The sequence below is a fragment of the Hyalella azteca genome, unplaced genomic scaffold, assembly GCF_000764305.2.
Source record: "Hyalella azteca isolate HAZT.00-mixed unplaced genomic scaffold, Hazt_2.0.2 contig17279, whole genome shotgun sequence".
In the NCBI taxonomy this organism is placed as follows: Eukaryota; Metazoa; Arthropoda; class Malacostraca; order Amphipoda; family Hyalellidae; genus Hyalella; species Hyalella azteca.
Window position 1 is genome coordinate 3,610 of NW_025947068.1, and position 20,885 is coordinate 24,494.

The 20,885-nt window shown below is 38.2% G+C and overlaps 1 protein-coding gene across 1 annotated transcript in view; it reads right to left on the reverse strand.

Moving 5' to 3' along the window:
* Positions 1-220: 220 nt before the first annotated feature.
* Positions 221-20,885, reverse strand: part of LOC108669555 — a gene marked incomplete at its 3' end in the record, with an annotated part of 28,824 nt that continues 8,159 nt past the window's right edge. Inside the window, 2 exon segments of the mRNA XM_018156926.2 lie at positions 221-293; positions 14,773-14,845. Of these exon segments, the coding sequence (XP_018012415.1) occupies positions 221-293; positions 14,773-14,830 (131 nt within the window).

The window sequence follows — 20,885 nt, forward strand, 5'->3', positions numbered from 1 at the left end:
GAGAGCGATTTTCTCGTCGACGAAAACATGAAGTCACGCACGGACAGACAGACGGACTAACAGACAGACAGACAGACGGACAGGCAGACGGACAGACAGACAGACGGACAGACAGACGGACGAGCGGACGGACGGACGGACATGGCAAGTACATTAGTGCATTTTTTCCATAAATGAGAAAATGCACTAAAAATTAATGTATAAATTGCGAGCAATTTACCTGATGCCGAGGGGCGTCTTGCGGCCCTCGTCCTCGCTGGTGACGGTGCTCTTCAGATCGTCCAACATCCGATCTGAAAATCGTGTCATAATTAAAAATAATCTCAGATCATGGTTAAAATTTATGCCTTAACATTACCATTATTGTATCTACAAAGATTAAAATTATTATGAATGGACCGAAGTCCAAAATAAGTGTATTGATTGTGTTTTATCATAGGCTTTGCGGCAACGATGAGAATTTAACATTTGCTGCATTTCAATACAATAAAGCAAAAGAAATCAGAAGAGCATCACCTTGGCATCAGGATATAGCAAACCAATTGTTTTAAACGTCACTTTTGCATGATACTCCATACAGATTATTTTCTTAACGAATCGAACCATTTCGAATCTCGTTGTACTCCAATTAGACAAGCAAGAAAAAATTAATCTTCAATTAAACACGTGTACGTTGGCTGCATTATAATTAAACTGCCGGGAGGTGTAGCGCTGGCTGCAGTATAATTAAACTGCCGGGAGGTGTAGCGCTGGCTGCAGTATAATTGAACTGCCGGGAGGTGTAGCGCTGGCTGCAGTATAATTAAACTGCAGGGAGATGTAGCGCTGGCTGCAGTATAATTAAACTGCCGGGAGGTGTAGCGCTGGCTGCATTACAATTAAACTGCAGGGAGATGTAGCGCTGGCTGCAGTATAATTAAACTGCCGGGAGGTGTAGCGCTGGCTGCAGTATAATTGAACTGCCGGGAGGTGTAGCGCTGGCTGCAGTATAATTAAACTGCAGGGAGATGCAGCGCTGGTTGCATTATAATTAAACTGCAGGGAGGTGTAGCGCTGGCTGCATTATATAAGGGAGCAGCTGCAGGTAATTACGATAGCTAAGGGCACGCCCTGTGTTCAATACGCGCACCAACACAAAAAAACGAGAACTGTTTTTCAGATATTCAAAACATTATTTTATGAGAAAAAGTAATAAAAATAAATAAAAATTGTAATGAATAGTGTGAGTTGAAACATATTAGTTATAAATAATAAAGCAGAAAATATTTTATTCACGCAATTATGAAGTTAAACAAACAGAGGCGGCGGAAGTATATGTTTTGAAAACAGGGAAAATATAATTAATCTTTATTTTTATCATTGAGATTTTTTCTAATGTAAACACGACCGCACGAAAAAAATCGGTGTTTGAAATATAGACGACAAATTAACTTAACCGTGAAACTTTTAGTATGATAAATATTAACGATTATACAAACTGAATAATGAACATTAAAGTGTTTTTAAAATGTCATAAACAACACTCAGAAAAATAAGCAAGACTTTGTCCAAACAGCGAAGCACTTTTTGCCCTTGTATGGGTCATCCTGACACAATTTGGCCCGGAAAGAAGGCCCGTCAATGCTAAGTCCGCTCAATGCTCATACTGTGGGTAAGAAGTGCGTCATTGTTTAGACAATGACGCATTCATTCACCTGAGTGTAATAATGACCAAGCCATGCCAGGCTCGATGCTGCAGCAAAATAAAAAATTACACAAACACAAACCAAGTCTGTATAGTTTGTTCCCTCGACGTCACACAGGACTCGCTGTGTTTGATCCTGTGCGACTAACACAGCTGTGTGAACAGCACACACATCGAGACTGCCCTAATCAGCGACGGCTGACAGGCGGCTTTTAGTCGGCCATAGAAAATCCGTCTGTGATGTTCAAGTGACATAACGGTTACTGTGTTAGAGTGCACACATGGTGATGCTGTCGCCACATCAAACGGTAATTAAATTAGGGATGAACTGATTTGTTGAACTCATTTGTTGAACTCAACGCGTGAACTCAACGCGTAAACTCAACGCGTGAACTCAACGCGTAAACTCAACGCGTGAACTCAACGCGTGAACTCAACGCGTGAACTCAACGCGTGAACTCAACGCGTGAACTCAACGCGTGGACTCAACGCGTGAACTCAACGCGTGAACTCAACGCGTGAACTCAACGCGTGAACTCAACGCGTGAACTCAACGCGTGAACTCAACGCGTGAACTTAACGCGTGAACTCAACGCGTGAACTCAATGCGTGAACTCAACGCGTGAACTTAACAAGTTCGATTAAAGCATCTCAACTCATTTGATAAAGTAAACTTATTTCGATTAATTTGATGAACTCAACTTAGATGAACTCAAATGAACTTGAAAATGAACTCATGGAGCTTGCACTCGAGGGACCCCGAGATAATTAAGTTACACTTCAGAATGCAGCCGTTGCCAGTACAGCCGTTTCCGTTAAGAATTTAATTGGATGGAATAGGAATTTTTAACTTAATTTTTAGTTTACTCTTTCGAAATATACTACCAACTTACTATACTATATATGCTATACTGTGCTATACTGTACTGTACTATACTATAGTACTATACTATACTATATTATAAAATACTATACATAAATAGATCGACTTATGGCAGAAAAACTGAAAAATCTTCTGGAGTAATCAAATTAAAGTTTCTTTTAAGTAAGTTTTACTTGAGTATTCTCTGCGTGACGTAAAATTATATTATCAAAAATTAAATTAAACCCATAATACAAGTTCCTTAAGAGCTGATTCCTCTGTGGTAAAGCGATTATAATTAACGAAACAAGCAACGATGAGCAATAACAACCCAGGTGCCCAATTAAAGACCGGATTCGTACCGCTTCGACCGGGAGTATGGAAGCTTCGCAAAATGATTTGTATTTTCAAAAGAAAATTATTGACCAACAATTGGTCAATAATTGGCTGCATTGCAATTGGTCAATAAATGCAAAACTGCATTCTTGCAGTTTTGGTCTTAAAATAAGTAATTAAATATTACTACAAGGAATATTCAACGAGTTTCATTTCGCGTCTATCGAGTGCAAAAAATGTGTTCCAAGTTTATAGGCATTCCCAATTTTTAAGTGCGGAGATTCATCTTTTGAATCCGAAATATACGAATATGCTCTTTAAATTTTGTGGCTAACTAGCATAAATTTTTCAATATTCGAATAATCAAATTTAAAATGTGAATTTAGGCACAGTTTTAGATATGAAAGAGGATTATCTTTATTCTACGGCAGATCAAAAATGAAGTGAAATCTGGCTGAGAATTTTCCAAGATTTGTGCCGAAATTTTACCTCGTCTTCGACCATTAATTAACAGCCCTCATACGTGACTTGGTTTTTTGTCGCAGCCATTGCGCTGGAAGCACAGCACGCCATGTCCGGCTGTGCTGTGCAGGTACAGCGTGTCATGTACGGCTGTGCTGTACAGGCACAGCGCGCCATGTACGGCTGTGCTGTACAGGCACAGCGCGCCATGTACGGCTGTGCTGTACAGGTACAGCACGCCATGTACGGCTGTGCTGTACAGGCACAGCACGCCATGTACGGCTGTGCTGTACAGGAACGCAGCACTGCCAGACTTTGCACAATATCCCGACGTCAATTCAAAGGTATCAAGATGTCAAATAAATGATAAAATAAATAAATCAATGCAGAGCACTTAAATACAGCGACTATTATTTCCAGGCATTGAATAAATAATTGCATAGAACTACACACAATAACTGCAGGGCTCACAGTTCAAGAAGAGATTAACACCGGCCGTCTGGATGGCCTTGAAGTCGGTAAACAAGCGCATTCTTAATTAAACCGGGCCCGGATGCCTGACGTATTTACGAGCTCGTATGTACATCAGACGATAAATTTTGATTGCAAATCAGGATTTAAACAATTCCAGTCAGAAACCAGAATAACCCGTCGCAGTAGTACGCAAATTCATGGCTCAGTATGGCTAAGGGGGTGTAGAAAATCCTGCATCATGCATGGCAATACGAGAAGCAGCGATGATGCAGCATTACATGGATAGGATTTACAGGTGAATTTCTGTCACTACGTAGTGAAGGAGATGCGTATTTAGGACAGAGCAGCGTAAACATGAGAAAAAAGAGCGACAGAGCAGCGTAAACATGAGAAAAAGGAGCGACAGAGCAGCGTAAACATGAGAAAAAGGAGCGACAGAGCAGCGTAAACATGAGAAAAAGGAGCGACAGAGCAGCGGTAACATGATAAAGAGAGCGACAGAGCAGCGTAAACATGAGAAAAGGGAGCGGCAGAGCAGCGTTAACATGATAAAGAGAGCGACAGAGCAGCGTAAACATGTTAAAGAGAGGGACAGAGCAGCGTAAACATGAGAAAGAGAGCGACAGAGCAGCGTAAACATGATAAAGAGAGCGACAGAGCAGCGTTAACATGATAAAGAGAGCGACAGAGCAGCGTAAACATGAGAAAGTGAAGCGACAGAGCTGCGTACGCTTAGGCGAGAAATGCGTAAGCATTTCGTGGAGATACGACATTTATAAATTATTATCAACAGATTCTCTAGAAAGTTGTAAAACAAACATCAGAATTAATACAGATGATGAATTTGTAAGAATGCATTATTTTGAAATGTAAGCGAGGTTAAATTGTCGAACACTCACCGAGAGTAGCAAGCCTGGCGTTCATGTTGCTGAGAAGACTGGCCGAAATGCTTCACTTATTAAAAGAACTTTTTTTAATTTCATGTGCTTTTTGGGATAATTTCAAACACTGGGTTTCAGGAGTCCAGCATAATTAAATTTAAAGGAGTGTCGATTGTCTACGAAACTAATAAATTTACTAAAAATCAAAGATCACAGGTTCGTGAGTGCGAATTTTTATTAACATTTATTTCGTATGGTGATTGATATGTAAACCTTATAATTATTGTCACAAAGTTCCCACCCACAGCGGGTGACGAAATAATATTCTCACACACCGCAAACATTGATAATGAGTAAGTATAAAATAAAATCAAATACTTTTGGATAGAGTGAAGAATGACAATAGTTAAAAATTTTTTCATTTCTCAATATACATCGTATTAAGCGACCTTCTCAAATGATGATATTTGCCAACAAAAACAGGGTACAGAAGTGAGTTTTTTATCATTACTGTAAATACAATTTTGACCTTCTTATAAGGATCTATTTGAATATATGAACCTATTATTTGAATATATGAACTTTTTTTTATATAATATCCTATTATTTGAATATATGATCTTTTATTTAAGTATATGATCCTATTACTTGAATATATGAGCCTTTATTTGAATATATTATCCTATTATTTGAATATGTGAAGTTATTATTTAAATATATGAGCCTTTATTTGAATGTATGATCTTATTATTTGAATATATGATAAAATAGCTAAATCTATAAAACTTTACAAGATTAATGACACTGACAGGATATGATTTGCATTAACACGAAAACGAACACTTGAGGCTTAGATGAAAGTGTCAGCGCTCAATGCCAAAGCGACGAGAAGCTTAAGTGCTCAAAGCTACAAAAAATGTCCCATAAGGAAATCATTGAAGTTAATATAAAAAATTGACATCAACATGGCGTCGGATTATTGTAAGCTCGAGAGCACCTTCACGATATGGACTTTAGTCTCCTATAAGCCGCATTTTTAGAATTCTATACACAACAAAATATAATAATATCCATAGCGTTATTGTGTGGTAATTGAACTATGGATATTATTATTGATTAACGTTGGAACCTCTTATAGTTTCGGATAATAGGTAAATTCAAATTTATTTAATTCAATTCTAACAGATTGCTTTAATTAAACACTAAATCTACAAGCAATGCTGTTGTGTGTGTTTTTAGGTTAAACTTGTTTCGTTATTTCTGTTTTAATTGTTAACATTGCTATTGTTGTACTTTCTTCTACTGCGACTTCTGCTTGAATCACACGTTACCGTCGTAGCAAGTATTACTAGTGTATATCATTATTATGTACATTATGTATAGTGTAGTATTACTGTATATTGTTACTAAGCAGCATTACGTATTACTGGTATTATTTCGTATTACAGGTATTATTACAAATGTCATGAGACCGACAATACTATAGCTATAGGCTCACATTATTACTATATAATTAAGAAGCATTACGTCGTATCATTGGTATTTGTCGCTACAGATGTCATGGTAAAGACAATACTAGAGATATAAGCTCATATTATTAGTAATTAAGAAGCATTACGTCGTCTTACTGGTATTTGTCGCTACAGATGTCATGGTACCGACAATACTAGAACTACTAGAATTACTAGAATTATATGCTCAACTATAGACATGGTAAAGACAATACTATAGAGCTAAGCTCACAGGTGCCACATATGGCAGCAGATGTCGTCAAGCGCTCAGTTTGGCCCGGCAAGGACATCGCCTTCACAAGAACGGAGCCTTTGACACGAGGCGGCAGGCGGTAGGTCGCATGTCGCACTATACATGGACAATCATTGCTGGATGATAATCAATGGAGGACGTCAGTGCAATCATAGACAATCATTGCTCGATGATAATCAATGGAGGATGTCTGTGCTGTGCTATCATAGACAATCATTGCTGATGATAATCAATGGAGGATGGCTGTGCTATCATAGACAATCATTGGATGAGTATTTTCACAGGAGAATGTCTGTGCTATCATAGACAATCATTGGATGAGGATCATCACAGGATGATGCAATAATCATTGCATAGATTTCCTCTTCCACACACAATGGATGTTTACAGTGACTAGTTAACCGAGGTTTGAGATCAGATGTGGCATGTGGACATATAGTGGATATATAGTATTCAGTAGATATATAGTATATAGTAGATAGTCAACACGATGAGTTATTCAACCATTGCTAATTAGCAACATTTATCGGAAGTTCCAAATGCCTATAATGTTTTATATATACTTAGATAAGCCATTTTGCAACGAAATTGGTCATCATCGATTGCATATTGAAATCACAACTCGGCAAATGTGTCACAATGATTAATAATGATACTAGTACACAATTATGATACAGACTAATACTAGTATGGGATATCTAAAATGATACTACATGCAATCCCGAATAAAATGAGAGGAGTAGCATCTCGATGATGCGTGTAGGTGCGAAAACAAGGAAATTCAGTAGAAGAAAAAAAAGGCGAGTATAATAAATTTTTAGAAGAAAAATCAGCAAACGCACGAAAAAATATTAAGCATGTTTCTAATTCGTGAAAACTAACTGTACCAAACTGACTGATTTGAGAACAAAATGTTTGCAAAATCACCAGTTCGTGTTTTGAAACAAAATCACCAAAATCATCGCACCAATGACAATTTTCTTTTTTTTTTCCTACGAAAAAGTAAAATCAAGACATTTTGATTGAGTTCGAACAGAATCCTTTGTAGCCTTGAAAAATCTACTTTTAGGAAGATTTTATCCAGCTATAAATTTTATAACTTTTTCTGAGAATTTTACACGAATGCATGAGTTAATTCAACTCGAAGTCCCTATTTAACAAAGTCGCGTTATTTTCTGGCAGTTTCGTCTTCCTGTCTCCTAAGTCAACATTTTACAATCTAAAGAACTTATCCTGCATGCCATGCACGTATCCCAGACCGCAAGTCAAGCTCACGTATACTCCGTGCACGCATAAGATCATGACACGCATCCACGAAGCTCGCATGAATTTTTCGTTCTATGCACAATATTCAGCACAACGAGCATTTTCAAGAGCTCGACGATGAATTTTGCATTACGATTTCTTGGATCAGACACTGCTTTTTTGCCTTCTAAATAAGATAAAATGTCTTCAACTTCAATGCTGCTATAAGCCATCAAAGACTTCGATGTTGTGTGATTTTAATATGATTGTATGATTTCGATGTTGCTACAAGACTTCGATGTTGCGATATGAAATGAATTTTGCTATATGTCATGAACATTTCAACATGGCGTTAATGTCATTATGTGACAGGAATCCAAATCCAAGTCCACCGTAGCTTAAGTAAAAGCTTTCTTGTTAACAATTTCCGGATCCACAAAAAATCCTTCACAAACCCATTGTGGAAATCACAATTGTAAGCCTCATTGAAGAAGGCAGTTTGGCAGCTGTACGACCCAGCCAGTGCAGGCGACCGTGAGTCCCAGCAATAACTTGTAGCAATGACCCATCCCAGCAGTGGTCTGTCCCAGCAGTGGCCTGTCCCAGCAGTCGCCTGTCCCAGAAGTCACCTATCCAACAGCCGCCTGTCCCAGCATTCGCTTGTCCTAGCAGTCGCCTGTCCCAGCAGTCACCTATCCAACAGCCGCCTGTCACAGCAGTCGCCTATCCCAGCAGTCGCCTGTCCCAGCATTCGCTTGTCCCAGCAGTCGCCTGTTCTCAAGGATGACATTACAAGGCCCCGACAACTGCACAGATGTGGCGGCAAAGCTGCAGTGCAGGCGATCTGCAGCTGCAGTGCAGGCGAGCTACAGCTGCAGTGCAGGCGAGCTACAGCTGCAGTGCAGGCGAGCTACAGCTGCAGTGACAGGCGAGCTACAGCTGCAGTGGCAGGCGAGCTGCAGTTGCAGTGCAGGTGCAGGCGACCTGCAGTTCTTGGCAGGCGAGACACTCGCTATGTACACGCTGGCTTGACACCCCCCATTAAACCCTCTGCTGTAACCAATAATCCTTTCATTAACTCATAACTCTGCCCATAGCGCTCGTTTACTTCCTAAAGTTATTAATTTTTTTATTCTACCGGGCAAACCTCTACCAACGCTTTTTATCTGAACGTTTCTTACAGTGGAGCCCCGAAACAAGTTCTTCAATAAAGGCAGCGAAAATCGTGAAATTTGTAGCGATAATCAGCGAAAATTATTTAGATAATCGTGAAAACACGCAAATAAGCAAACACATGATCCATAAATAAATGAAGTATTCGAGAATTTCATGCGACATAGCCTGAAACAGATAAAATTTGGAATCATATACATAACTACCAAACTTAGTGTTAACTACGAGGATTTTTCAAAAATAATCATAATTATTACAGACTGATAAAAATTCCACTGAAAATGTTATGTAATTAGAACTCGGGAGAGAAGATTTTATCAATAAACAGTAAGTATACCAATATATCTGATGAGAAATATTTATTGAATTTCTAGTTATTCAATTCTGAGCAAACATAGATATCAACTCTAAAAAGTTGTTAGAATATAGTTTTTAACGGATAATGAAAGTTAATGAATTATTGAAAGTATACGCAATTTTTCAAACACGCAACGAGTAACATTGTGAACTGAGTTTTTGTTACTTCTATAAGGACTAACACTTTTCAACTCCATTTCCGTGCAGAGCTCTGCATTGCCGAGCAGTGCACTGCACTACGAAACTGCACTGCATTGCCAAACAGCAATGCATTGCAAATTGCACTGCATTGCCAAATTGCACTGCATTGCCAAACTGCACTGCATTGCCAAATTGCACTGCATTGCCAAACTACACTGCATTGCCAAACACCAAACAGTACTGCATTGCCAAGCAGTGCACCGCATTGCCAAGCAGTGCACCGCATTGCCAAGCAGTGCACGGCATTGCCGAGCAGTGCACCGCATTGCCGAGCAGTGCGCCGCATTGCCAAGCAGTGCACCGCATTGCCAAGCAGTGCACCGCATTGCCAAACAGTGCACCGCATTGCCAAGCAGTGCACCTCATTGCCAAGCAGTGCAACGCATTGCCAAGCAGTGCACCTCATTGCCAAGCAGTGCACCGCATTGCCAAGCAGTGCAAGTGACAGAGAGACCAGTGAGCGAGACGAGAACATGAGACGAGGGAGATGACGACAGACTCTGAGACGAAGGCGCAAGTATATAAATATAGACTCCTTCATGCAAGTAAAGAATAGACGTGTGATGCTGTCTAAATAACCCATGCGTTGCGGCCTAAATAGTGACATGTGACGAGGTTTGATTATTTATTTAAGGGGTCTAGTTATGTTATACATTATAATGACAATTATAATTGTATATTATTAAACAAACTGCAATTATATAATGTACGAGGAATGAAGTGTATGATGGCTGTAATGTACAAGGCTGTAATGATCAATGACTGAGATGTATGATGATGGAGACTCACTGAAATAAAATTTATGCAAATAACATGACGAGTTTAACTATGCCAGCAGACTTGCGACTAAGTAATAATTTGATTTAATAGCAGCGCAACAGAAATAACCCTTATGACCTTGAAAATAACAATAGCGTAGCATTAAATCTAAAAAAAATTAGCAACAATGATAGTACATGCCGTACACATTGAACAGTAACAACGTAATTAAGACATAAGCGTTACATTAATAACAGGAGCGCAGTAACAAAGTGAAAACAATGACCAACACAGGCAGTGCCTTGCGTAATTAAGGCAATACCAAACATGATAAAAGAACAACAGAGCTGTGATGCGAACAGGAGCGAGCAACAGACAAAAACACCTTGCAACAGCTATAACAGGGAAGCTATCACTGCAATAGCTGCAACTGTAGCAGCTGTTAGCAGCAGCTGCGTGAGTGTTTGGAGCAGATGTGTCTTTGCTTTGTATATCAAGTGTGGGTAGCAGAGTATAAATGACTAATGATATAAATATGTGCATTGAGATGAAACAATTGATTAAATATTATTTTTATCGGTTGAAAGTATGCGTAAGATCGCACACGAGAGAACGTATCAGTTAAAACATGTTCAATGCGGCTCAAAACTTGCATAAGTAAATTTATGAATTATTTGCCGTATTGTATACATACGATTGCACCAATAGTACAAACTGATCCGTGTATGGCTGGTGAATTGATGTATATCAATAGAGTACACTGGTTTGAACACCACTAGCGCACACTAGTGCACACGCTACAAGCGCACACTAGTGCACACGCTACTAGCGCACACTAGTGCACACGCTACTAGCGCACACTAGTTAGTGCACACGCTACTAGCGCACACTAGTGCACACGCTACTAGCGCACACTAGTGCACACGCTACTAGCGCACACTAGTGCACACGCTATGGGGAACTAATGAGGAGGCAAGCGACTGCGTGCCGACTACTGATAAACTGCGCAGGCCCTGCAGTTACTGCAACCTGAACCGGTCCTAGCGATACCGTCAGGACAAGTATTAAAAGTGACGTGAGATTTACGTGGATTCACGCTGCATCACTTTAAAATTATCACTGTGGTTTACTCTATCAAATCAAGTTTCAGATCGTGAATAGGACGTGTCAATTAATATATTTCAAGTTACCGATTAGATAAATAAATAAATATCACCACTATGCGACCCGACAAAGGCACGTGTGTGCATTGAAAAAACTACAGAAATTTGTGAAGAAGATTACACGACTGGAAAACTGCAGACACAGACACGTAACTACATTCCATCACAAATGCTGCAGGGAGACTGGAGTGCAACTGCGCGGGACACCCAAGCCACCACTTACCCACCCAGCCACCTAACCACCCCCAGCCACCCAGCCACCCAAACCTTTACCTACCCAACACCTGTCACTCCCAAATAAGATTATCGCTGATGTCATCGGCTGATCTCCCGTGAATATATTGCATTGCGGTAATAAAAGGCCACGAGGCATGATAATCTGTCTCTACTTTGTGGTAATTCAATTTAAATATCAGGATTTTAGGGCAATGTGGTTCACGCGGAAACGCCACGTATTCGCACATCTGCTCGCGGGAGGACTGGGGCGGAGATCCTACAGCGTCCTTCATCTTTTCGTTGCGATTTTGGTCAAGGGTTGCATTTTCGAAACTGCATACGGTCACCGTAAATTCTACGATGACCTAATTCTTATTTTCCTAATATACCGAGTTGGATTGTTGTTGGATTAATTATGAACTGAGGGAGAAAAATGGATCGTGGAAATCTATGAAACTGTCAATCCTTTGTATTATTTTTATATTGTATAATAATTTTCATTGTATACTAGACTTGTTTTTAAGCGCACTCCAGCCTTTGTAAATTATTCGATCGTCGTACACTCAGTGAAATGTGTGAGACTTTTTCCCAATATTGTCACACTTTTTGCCATTGGGTGGGTCACCTTGACCTAGTTTGGCCCGGCAAAAGGGTGTATCAGTGCTACATGCCAAAGGAAAATGACGTTATTTGGACAATTTGACCCATTCATTTCATGAGGGTAAGGTTGTAGTATTTCCATATGGTCCCTATATGTATGTTTTTCATGAAAAATGCGAAAAAACATGTTTATGCATATGCCTAAATCCTAATCATGTCATTGGATGAAACCGTCTGATTTATAGTATCCTCAATAAATCCTAACCATATTGCATGACCATATCCTTCAATCATATTCCAATATCCTTTTCCTATTCCTACCATGGCAGACAGCAGGTACGTTTATCAGTCTAAAAACCTCACGAGAAATAAAATTTTCCATTGTATCCAGTTTGAACTTTTTCCACTTTATGCTGCATGAATTTTTTCCACTATATCCTGTATGAATTCTTTCCACTGTAATTCAACTCTAAACTTTTTCATAACATGAAATTTATGTTAAGTGATAACCCAAACCTCGTTCTTCTCACCAAAATGACTTTCTTTGCTTCTTCCTGTACATCCTCCGCCTCGCGTGTACACTCTACATCCCAGGCAGGAAACATACATTGCATTTTGCGGTTAAATTCTTGATTATCTGGATAGTAAAATGCTAGAAAAGCGCCGCGTTTTAGGAAAACGCGAAGAATGCATCGCGTTTACAAGTGACAAATGAGGAAGGATCTAAGTCGACTCCAGACGAAGGGTTCCGGAGGATTTACAAATGATTGTGACTATTACGTCACTATCATTTATATCGAATAAATTGTGTATTTTTGTTGTTAAGTTGTGAGGTATATCAATGAGGTGTTCTAACTAGTGGAGAGTTTTCATTGCAGTAAAATGATTTTAAAGATTTTGGGTCATAGATAGTAAGCAATAGGACATGGGAATAAGTACTAACAACACTCTCGATAAAATCATGGAGCTTCTTGTCTACTCGTTCGTATACTGACTGTCCTTGAACTGACAGACCGAGTTAAGTTGAAAAAAAATGTTCACGGTAAAGACGCATTAGAGATCAGTAAGGAGCCATTACAGCCGGGGACCGAACTTGACATAGACTGTGCGGTGTTGAACTATTTATGATATCAGAACAACGGAGCGGGTCGCTGCATTATAGATACAGTGCTGGGAGGTTAGGGTAACGGTATCACTAGCGTATCATTTAAAAAGACGTGTGTAGAGTAATCTAAACACGAATTTCTTCTTTGTATGTAAAAATATATATAATGTCAAAACTTTAAGTTTATTGGCGCTGTATTAATTCAGTTATCGTTATACTTCGTATAGCCACAGATACGTGATTAGAAATGGTGAAAAGACAGGCCATTTATTAGCTAAATTAATCCCCTTATTTTTCCCAATGCAACATAAGATGTGGCCCTACATAAGATGCAGCATAAAATGTGGCCCTACATAAGATGCAGCATAAGGGCCTAAATAAGACGGAGGCTGCATTAATGCAGTTAAGCGCCCCAGAAATGAACGTGGCAACAATTGTTCACAATTACCAATTACGTCGTACACGAAGCTATAGGAGCTTGCTCACCAGCAGCTGTTTTGTCTTCGACTGTATAGGGTGCAGGGACTGATGTACAGATGGCGTATTGAGCATTTAATTAAGTGCTAATAATACCCGATTATGCTTGAGTTAAATATTCTAACGATAATGGATTAATCTATAATTATTGTTAGCAATGCATACACCCAATCAAGGATAATTGAAAAGGTTTACCCATTATTATCCTTAGTATATAACATACATTCAACTATATAAGGATAGTTGCGAAGATTTAACCAATTATTATCGTCACCATTAAAGCACTTACCCAACCAAGAATAATGACAAACTTTTACTTAATTACTATCGTTAATATATCCTATACTAACCAATGTCTAGATCTGATCTGAAGCTCAATTTCATAATCGTTCGCACTTTTCGATAGCGTAAGAGATACAATTCGGTCACCGGAAAGTGAAGCACAGAAGAAGAGTACAAAAGTAATACGAATAAGTTAACAAAATTGAAACTGAAAGAAAATTCGCCATACTAATAGTGGAAATACTTCGGAGATCGTTTCCATCATCAATTAAAAAATTCTACAAGACGAATATAATCGCTCGGGACAATCAAATTTTTGACCTTCAGATATTTTTCCGATGTTTCAGATTTAAGATTTATGGATTCATTGCATTTTTTTAACAAAAACCTTATCCAAGCAGTGCTCATATCTGTTAGCCGCTTGGAATTATGAATAGATTGGTTTTTACGTTTTTTCGCCCGTTTATCTAGGTATTTTTGTTGTATCCCCTTCCGTTTAAATTTGTTTTGTTTACTCCAGAAAATACTTGTTTTCTAGAAACTTTTAAACTGATTAATGGAGCTGGTCTCCGAAACGTTTTCACTGAAAACATGTAGAATTTACCTGAGATTTTCTTTGCCTTCAATTATATTAAATTAAAGTAATTATTTGACTTTAAGTTCAGAAACAAGGTCGTAGACAATTGGCTTCACAAATAAAAATTGTGTTCACAATAAAAAATGGCACTCACCAAGTCGCTGGTCCCACTCGGTCTCCCTGAAGGGACTCGACTGTACCCTCGCCGACATCTCCTGCACTGCACCCTGAGGGAGACAAGGACAAACATTGAAACATGAGATACAAGATACACTGCAACGAAATATTGCAAAATAAAAAGCTAAGAAAACTATAAAGCACAGCACTCAGAAGCAATGCATAGTCATAATGCTTCACATGAGAGACAAGATGCACTGAAACGAAATAATGCAAAATAAAAAGCTAAAAGATAATACAGCAAAGCACTCAGAAGCTCTGTAGTCATAATACTTCACATGAGATACAAAATACACAGCAACGAAATAATGCAAAATAAAAAACTAAAAAACAATAAAGCAAAGCACTCAAAAGCACTGTATAGTCATAGTGCTTCAAACAATCGCCGTATTTAGACCAAACAAGAAATAGATACGTTATGTCGGTCATGGCTTTCTCTGTGACCATCTCAAGAATTCAAATAAAAAAACATCCAAAGGCAACGACAATACATGCTGAGAAATGCAACGCTGCCATTTCAATGCGGATGTTTATTCAGATTTTTCCACGGCTGCCATAATGCTGTGCTACATTTGAACTTCAACTGAAACTGCTAGGTTGTTACTAGCTGCTACTCAACATTATTGTGATAATAGATTGCTTTTAAATGATTTTTTCTTCTTGAAATGTTTATGCCCCAACACTGCAGTTCTTGTTCAGTATATAATTCTTGCACAGAATTCCTCGGACAAATATATACGGTTGCTACACTGTTAGAAAAAACGGTGAAAAAACGGTTCCACTGACGTTCTAGTGGCCGGTCGCCCCGTGAAAATAAACTGTTTCGCCATTTTTATTAGATATTTTATGGATTTCTAGTACTAAATTAGAATAAAAACGGCGACACTGTGTTTCTTTTCACGTGCCAACCGGCCACTGAAACGCTGGTAATACCGTTAACGGTAATTTTTCTAACACTGTAGCATCCAATTTATTACTATAATTCTGCAAAAATCATTCACCGGCTGTTGCTATAACTGCTACCGGCAATGCATACCGAAACGACTGCTAGTCCAGCCAGTGTGTAATGCAGATACTCTTAACGTAGCAGCTGCTATAAATGTCAATCTCAGATCCATGATTTCATATATTGACTATGATGTTTGCCTAAATTTGTTCGTATTTTGTATCTTATCAATAATTCCACATGCACCATTTTTAAGTTTGTTGGTCTGTACCAAGATCAAATGTTAGTTCACGCTGTCGTGTCACTATGGAGAACAGTAAGGCTGAACTTTTCATTGCCACTTTACTTATTACTACTAATACTTTAATGATCTTAGATTGAATTACGAATAAATTTAGTGCTCCATTGGGAGTTATAGCCATCGACGCAAAGAAAAATAAGGCTAAGATTGAGATAGTAAAGGGAGCATTAGAGCGAAAGAGAAATCAGCGTAGCATATAAGTTGATAGTATTTAAAGTCGTTCAAATTTAAACTTACAATTAGGCCCTATATAGCCTGGAGCGTCGACGATCTAGGCTAGAAGAATGCAAGTTATGTGCCTACACATCCGAGGCTGGGATAGCAACGTGCCTAAAAACTCTCCTAAAAGTTCAAGGAACCAAACTTAAGAACTATAAGAGAACTATTTATTCAGGCGACTTTTTTCTGAGGTAAATTGTTATTTATGTTCTTCATCAATAATTGTTCTTAATTATATGTTCTTTTATCAAGAAATGCGATTTGGTATAGGAAGATTCACGAGATTGTAGGGCTTCTTCGTTAGAATTCCTTCGACGTTCATATTGTTAATTTTTATGCTGAAAATTTATGTGGCCTTATTTGAATGAACTGGACATATTATTGAAGGATTGCGTAGGCATAATTTCACTGGCTATTTAACACAAACCGCGTATATCCTACCAAAATTTTCAGCAAGGTATCTGACTGGTCGCATACCACTAGGGTTTGCGTGGGTATGTAGAAACTTCATGTATCGCAACGTCCATTTAAGGAATGAACACCATGGGTTTAATTTATTCACAACACTGCATTCGTAATATTAAGACAGACTGTTACTTTATAAGATGTATTCGCATGTACATACCATGGATCTCTTTATATGTACATCCATATTGTGTTTGTAATGTTCATGGTTCTGACAGAGAACATATGTATATGGAACCAGACATATATAGCAAATAAATTTTTTAAGACGTATATAATGAATATTTTATGTTCGGCTTACATACACATATAGATAAATTTTTGAAAAACTCAATAAAAAGTTAGAAAGTCTATTCTAGTCTATACTGTATACTGTAATTCTATCGTAATAAATAAATATAATCTTTCGAAATCCTCATTCAGTATCAGAACAGATGTTCGTTTCACACTGAGGGAAATGAGTGTGACTTTGTTCAAATAGTGATGCTGCACTTATGTTGGTCATCCTGATATAGTTTGGCACTTCAAAAGGGCGTATCTGCAGTGCTACACGCAGGGAGTGTGTCATTATTTGGACTATATGACCCATATATTCCACTGAGTGCAGTCCCTCTCAACAACTCGACCCCGCAGGCAAGGATGAGATATATTTTATGGCAGGGGAGAAGCACGCCGCATTGAAATATCAATGGAAATTACGACGATATGATAAATCAGGCAGCCACAGGCTGTAATGTTGATAGGAGCTTAGGCACTTCCTTTACAGGTGAAGTGACCATGTAAGGTAAGATAGTCAAGGTAAGATAGGCAAGGTAAGATAGGCAAGATAAGATAGGCAAGATAAGATAGGCTAGGTAAGATAGGCAAGGTAAAAAAAGACACTAAAACTTACCGAGCAGTGTTGTGACACATAAAAAATAATATCCTGCAGCATTTTAAAAGAAAAATTGTAGGCGATCTTGAAATATATTTTCCAACAGTTTACGCGAACCTCATCATGCCCAGAGGAGCAGAAAAACAATAATCGCGTCTTATTATAAACAATTAAGCAATTATGATGCTCATTCAGGCACCTAAACGGTTAATAATTGTACATATAATTATTTCTTAAAATTTTTATGTGTAGTGTACAATTTAGTTTTTTAATATTTTGTATTTTATTACAATAAAAAAGGTGATAAAAGATTCAACAAAGTGAAAATGTCCGCGTTTTTGATGTTCATGTGTTTAATAGAAATAAAGGATTTAACTTTCGCGTTAAATTAATTAAAAAATGATTTAGCTTTCGTATAATGCACATGTATCACGCTAAATAGAGTGCTGAGGGCGGCCATGTGGTGACGAGCGTGAGGGCATAGCGTGTGGGGAAGGAAGCAGCATGAGACCTCGACCTCAGCCCCAACATGGCGGGGAGGGGGAGGAGGGAAGTGGCAGGGGAGGAGGGAAGTGGCAGGGGAGGAGGGAAGTGGCAGGGGAGGAGGGAAGTGGCAGGGGAGGAGGGAAGTGGCAGGGGAGGCTGGGGCTGAGAGGAGGAATCCTTATCAGCGGAAGAAGGTACGAGATGCAAGGAAGTGAACCTCGTGACTGAGAAAGAGGAAGAAAGTGAAAAAATTGCAGAAAAAAGAGAAATATACAAAAATGAGCCAAAACACTCGGAAAAAAATAACACAAATCCCACAAGAGATGAAATAGAGAATGGCATGAAAGGGACACGTTTGAAAAGTGGGTTTTGCTCACCTCAGAACATTTGAATTTAATGAAAGCTTTAATTGAATTGAATGAAAGCGTTAATTGAATTTAATGAATGCTACCAGTGTAGTTTCATAAAAAGTCTAGCACACAAGAAAAGACTCGAAACTGAATAATCCACAGAATCAAAAGAGAGGATGAAATTAATTTTTAAATTTGATTAAATTTGCGGCATTTGCAATTGATCGTGGAACATGATCAGTCAGTCTGACAATTTTTGACCTAAAGAAAGTTATTTCTAATATTATTTTACAACAATTAGTACATATCTAGGGAAGAGAAGATGATAATAAAAGAAGAAAATTTTATTATCATCCTCATAGAAGATGATAATAAAATTTTCTAAAAACACTAACGATTAGTCGTACGATCGACCGTTAAAAATATTGAGAAAGCACGAAACCTCAGCGAACTTTCTTCCGGTAAATCCTTTTCAACATGACAACATGTTCACCGGCCTATATATAGTACACGCGACGGGGTATCGTGCAAAATTTAATTGTATATTGTAATTAGTCAGCAAAATCCATGTAACAAGCAGATCAGTGAGCTGTACCCATAAGTGGGAGAGTAACTATTTAGATCATAAATTTACTTATATTACGCTTTTAAAAAGTTTGCATTCGTTTTTCAATGTTACTTGGAATCTTAGTATTCAAATTCTGATCTCCTCAGCGTAAATTTTTGTTTTTCTGTTTCATGTATTTACATTATTCAAGTTCTGAACTGATGATGAATCACGCCTAAGGCAATTTTTTAATTGAACTAAGATGAATTTATTTGGTATTTTCTTTGCTTTTAAATTCTGAGATAGCAATTTTGATGTTTCCGGTTGATAAATGTAATCAATGTAAACTTTTGAGCAGCTCTCAATTTATCAGCGATAAGCTTCCCAACCTAAAAGTTAAAACACACATTCATTATTCACACATATACGGGTCACATAATAGATAGATACGTACCTTTTCAAGCAGGAAAAAATTAATTAATTGTCTTATGTTCAAAAGTTTATTCTCGACCAGTCGTCACAAGGCAGCGAGATCAGGGTCATCGATCAGGAACTATAGCATTGTGATGAACTTCGTCTTGCGAAGTGACGGTGGAGAGATGAGGAGGTCTAATGTATGTGTAGGATAATCTTTATCTCGGGAAGTGAATGTGATGAATATTGGGCAGTGAAGAGATGAGGAGGTAAGAGATGAGGAGGTCTAATGTATGTGTAGGATGAACTACTTCATCTCGGGAAGTGTATGTGATGAATATTGGGCAGTGAAGAGATGGGTAGTATACATGTGTAAGAGTTTCATGTGTGTCTCATGGCTTGAGTGTTTCCGGTGACCTTTCACTCACCTGCTCGCACTTGAGCGAGGCGCTCGTCTGGGTATAGCCATCTAATCCAAGAATTGTGATGCAGCTAAAAGAATTTCATACAAAAGATTGTGGCTGGAAGAGTTAAATCAAGTTTGAAAATAAAAAGCGGCAAAATTATGAGCAAAATACTAAGATGACTGGTAACTAGTGCAACGGTTAAAAAGTAACAAAATTATGTACAAAATACTAAGATGAACACTGAACAGTAGTTAAACTAGTGTAACGGTCTTTTTCATCGTTATTATTTACGATTAGCAAGTGAATCCAGCATTGCTAGGGATGGATGTCTCTGCAATTTGAGAATACAGTTATCCCAATCCGTTGATTAGTTCGAAACTAATCAAATTAAGACCAATTTCAGCCCTAATATAGTGAAATCTTCATTCAACTTTATGTTCAAAAACACGAATGCATGTTCATTTTGTAACATTTAACAACATTTTCCCCACATTGTTTTTCCAAGACATACTTTTTAAATTTGTAATTCATCCTTAACCCTATTCTTTTTTTCTATGCCGCATGATTTTAACGAAAAAAATTCAGGCCCAAGTTATTCGCAGTCTGAAATTTTACCACGGATACGCACCCAAATAACCCTAATGTATTTACAACATTCAATTAATGTTCGACGAAAGAAGAGCGTGTTTTTATATAAAATAGGATGTATCTCTCCTGCTGGAAAAATAGAACAAATTATAAAATGAAATTTTGAGTAGTAGAACAAGTATTTCCAAAATCTCGACTGAAATAACTGTTTGAATGTCGGGACATGAGATAACATTAACATTAAAGAGTGTTAAGTTTGAGGTATACTCAGCAGAAGTTTGACATCCACTCAAAATTCATAGGGGAATAATTTAAGTTGACGAATTTAAACTGCATTATGAGCTTTATCAGGCAGCTGAAGGATGGATTTTCACGCACCTAAATTGGTATTTAGGTACACGGCAAGTATCAGCATTTAGGTACACGGCAGGTATCAGCATTTAGGTACACGGCAGGTATCAGCATTTAGGTACACGGCAGGTACCAGCATTTA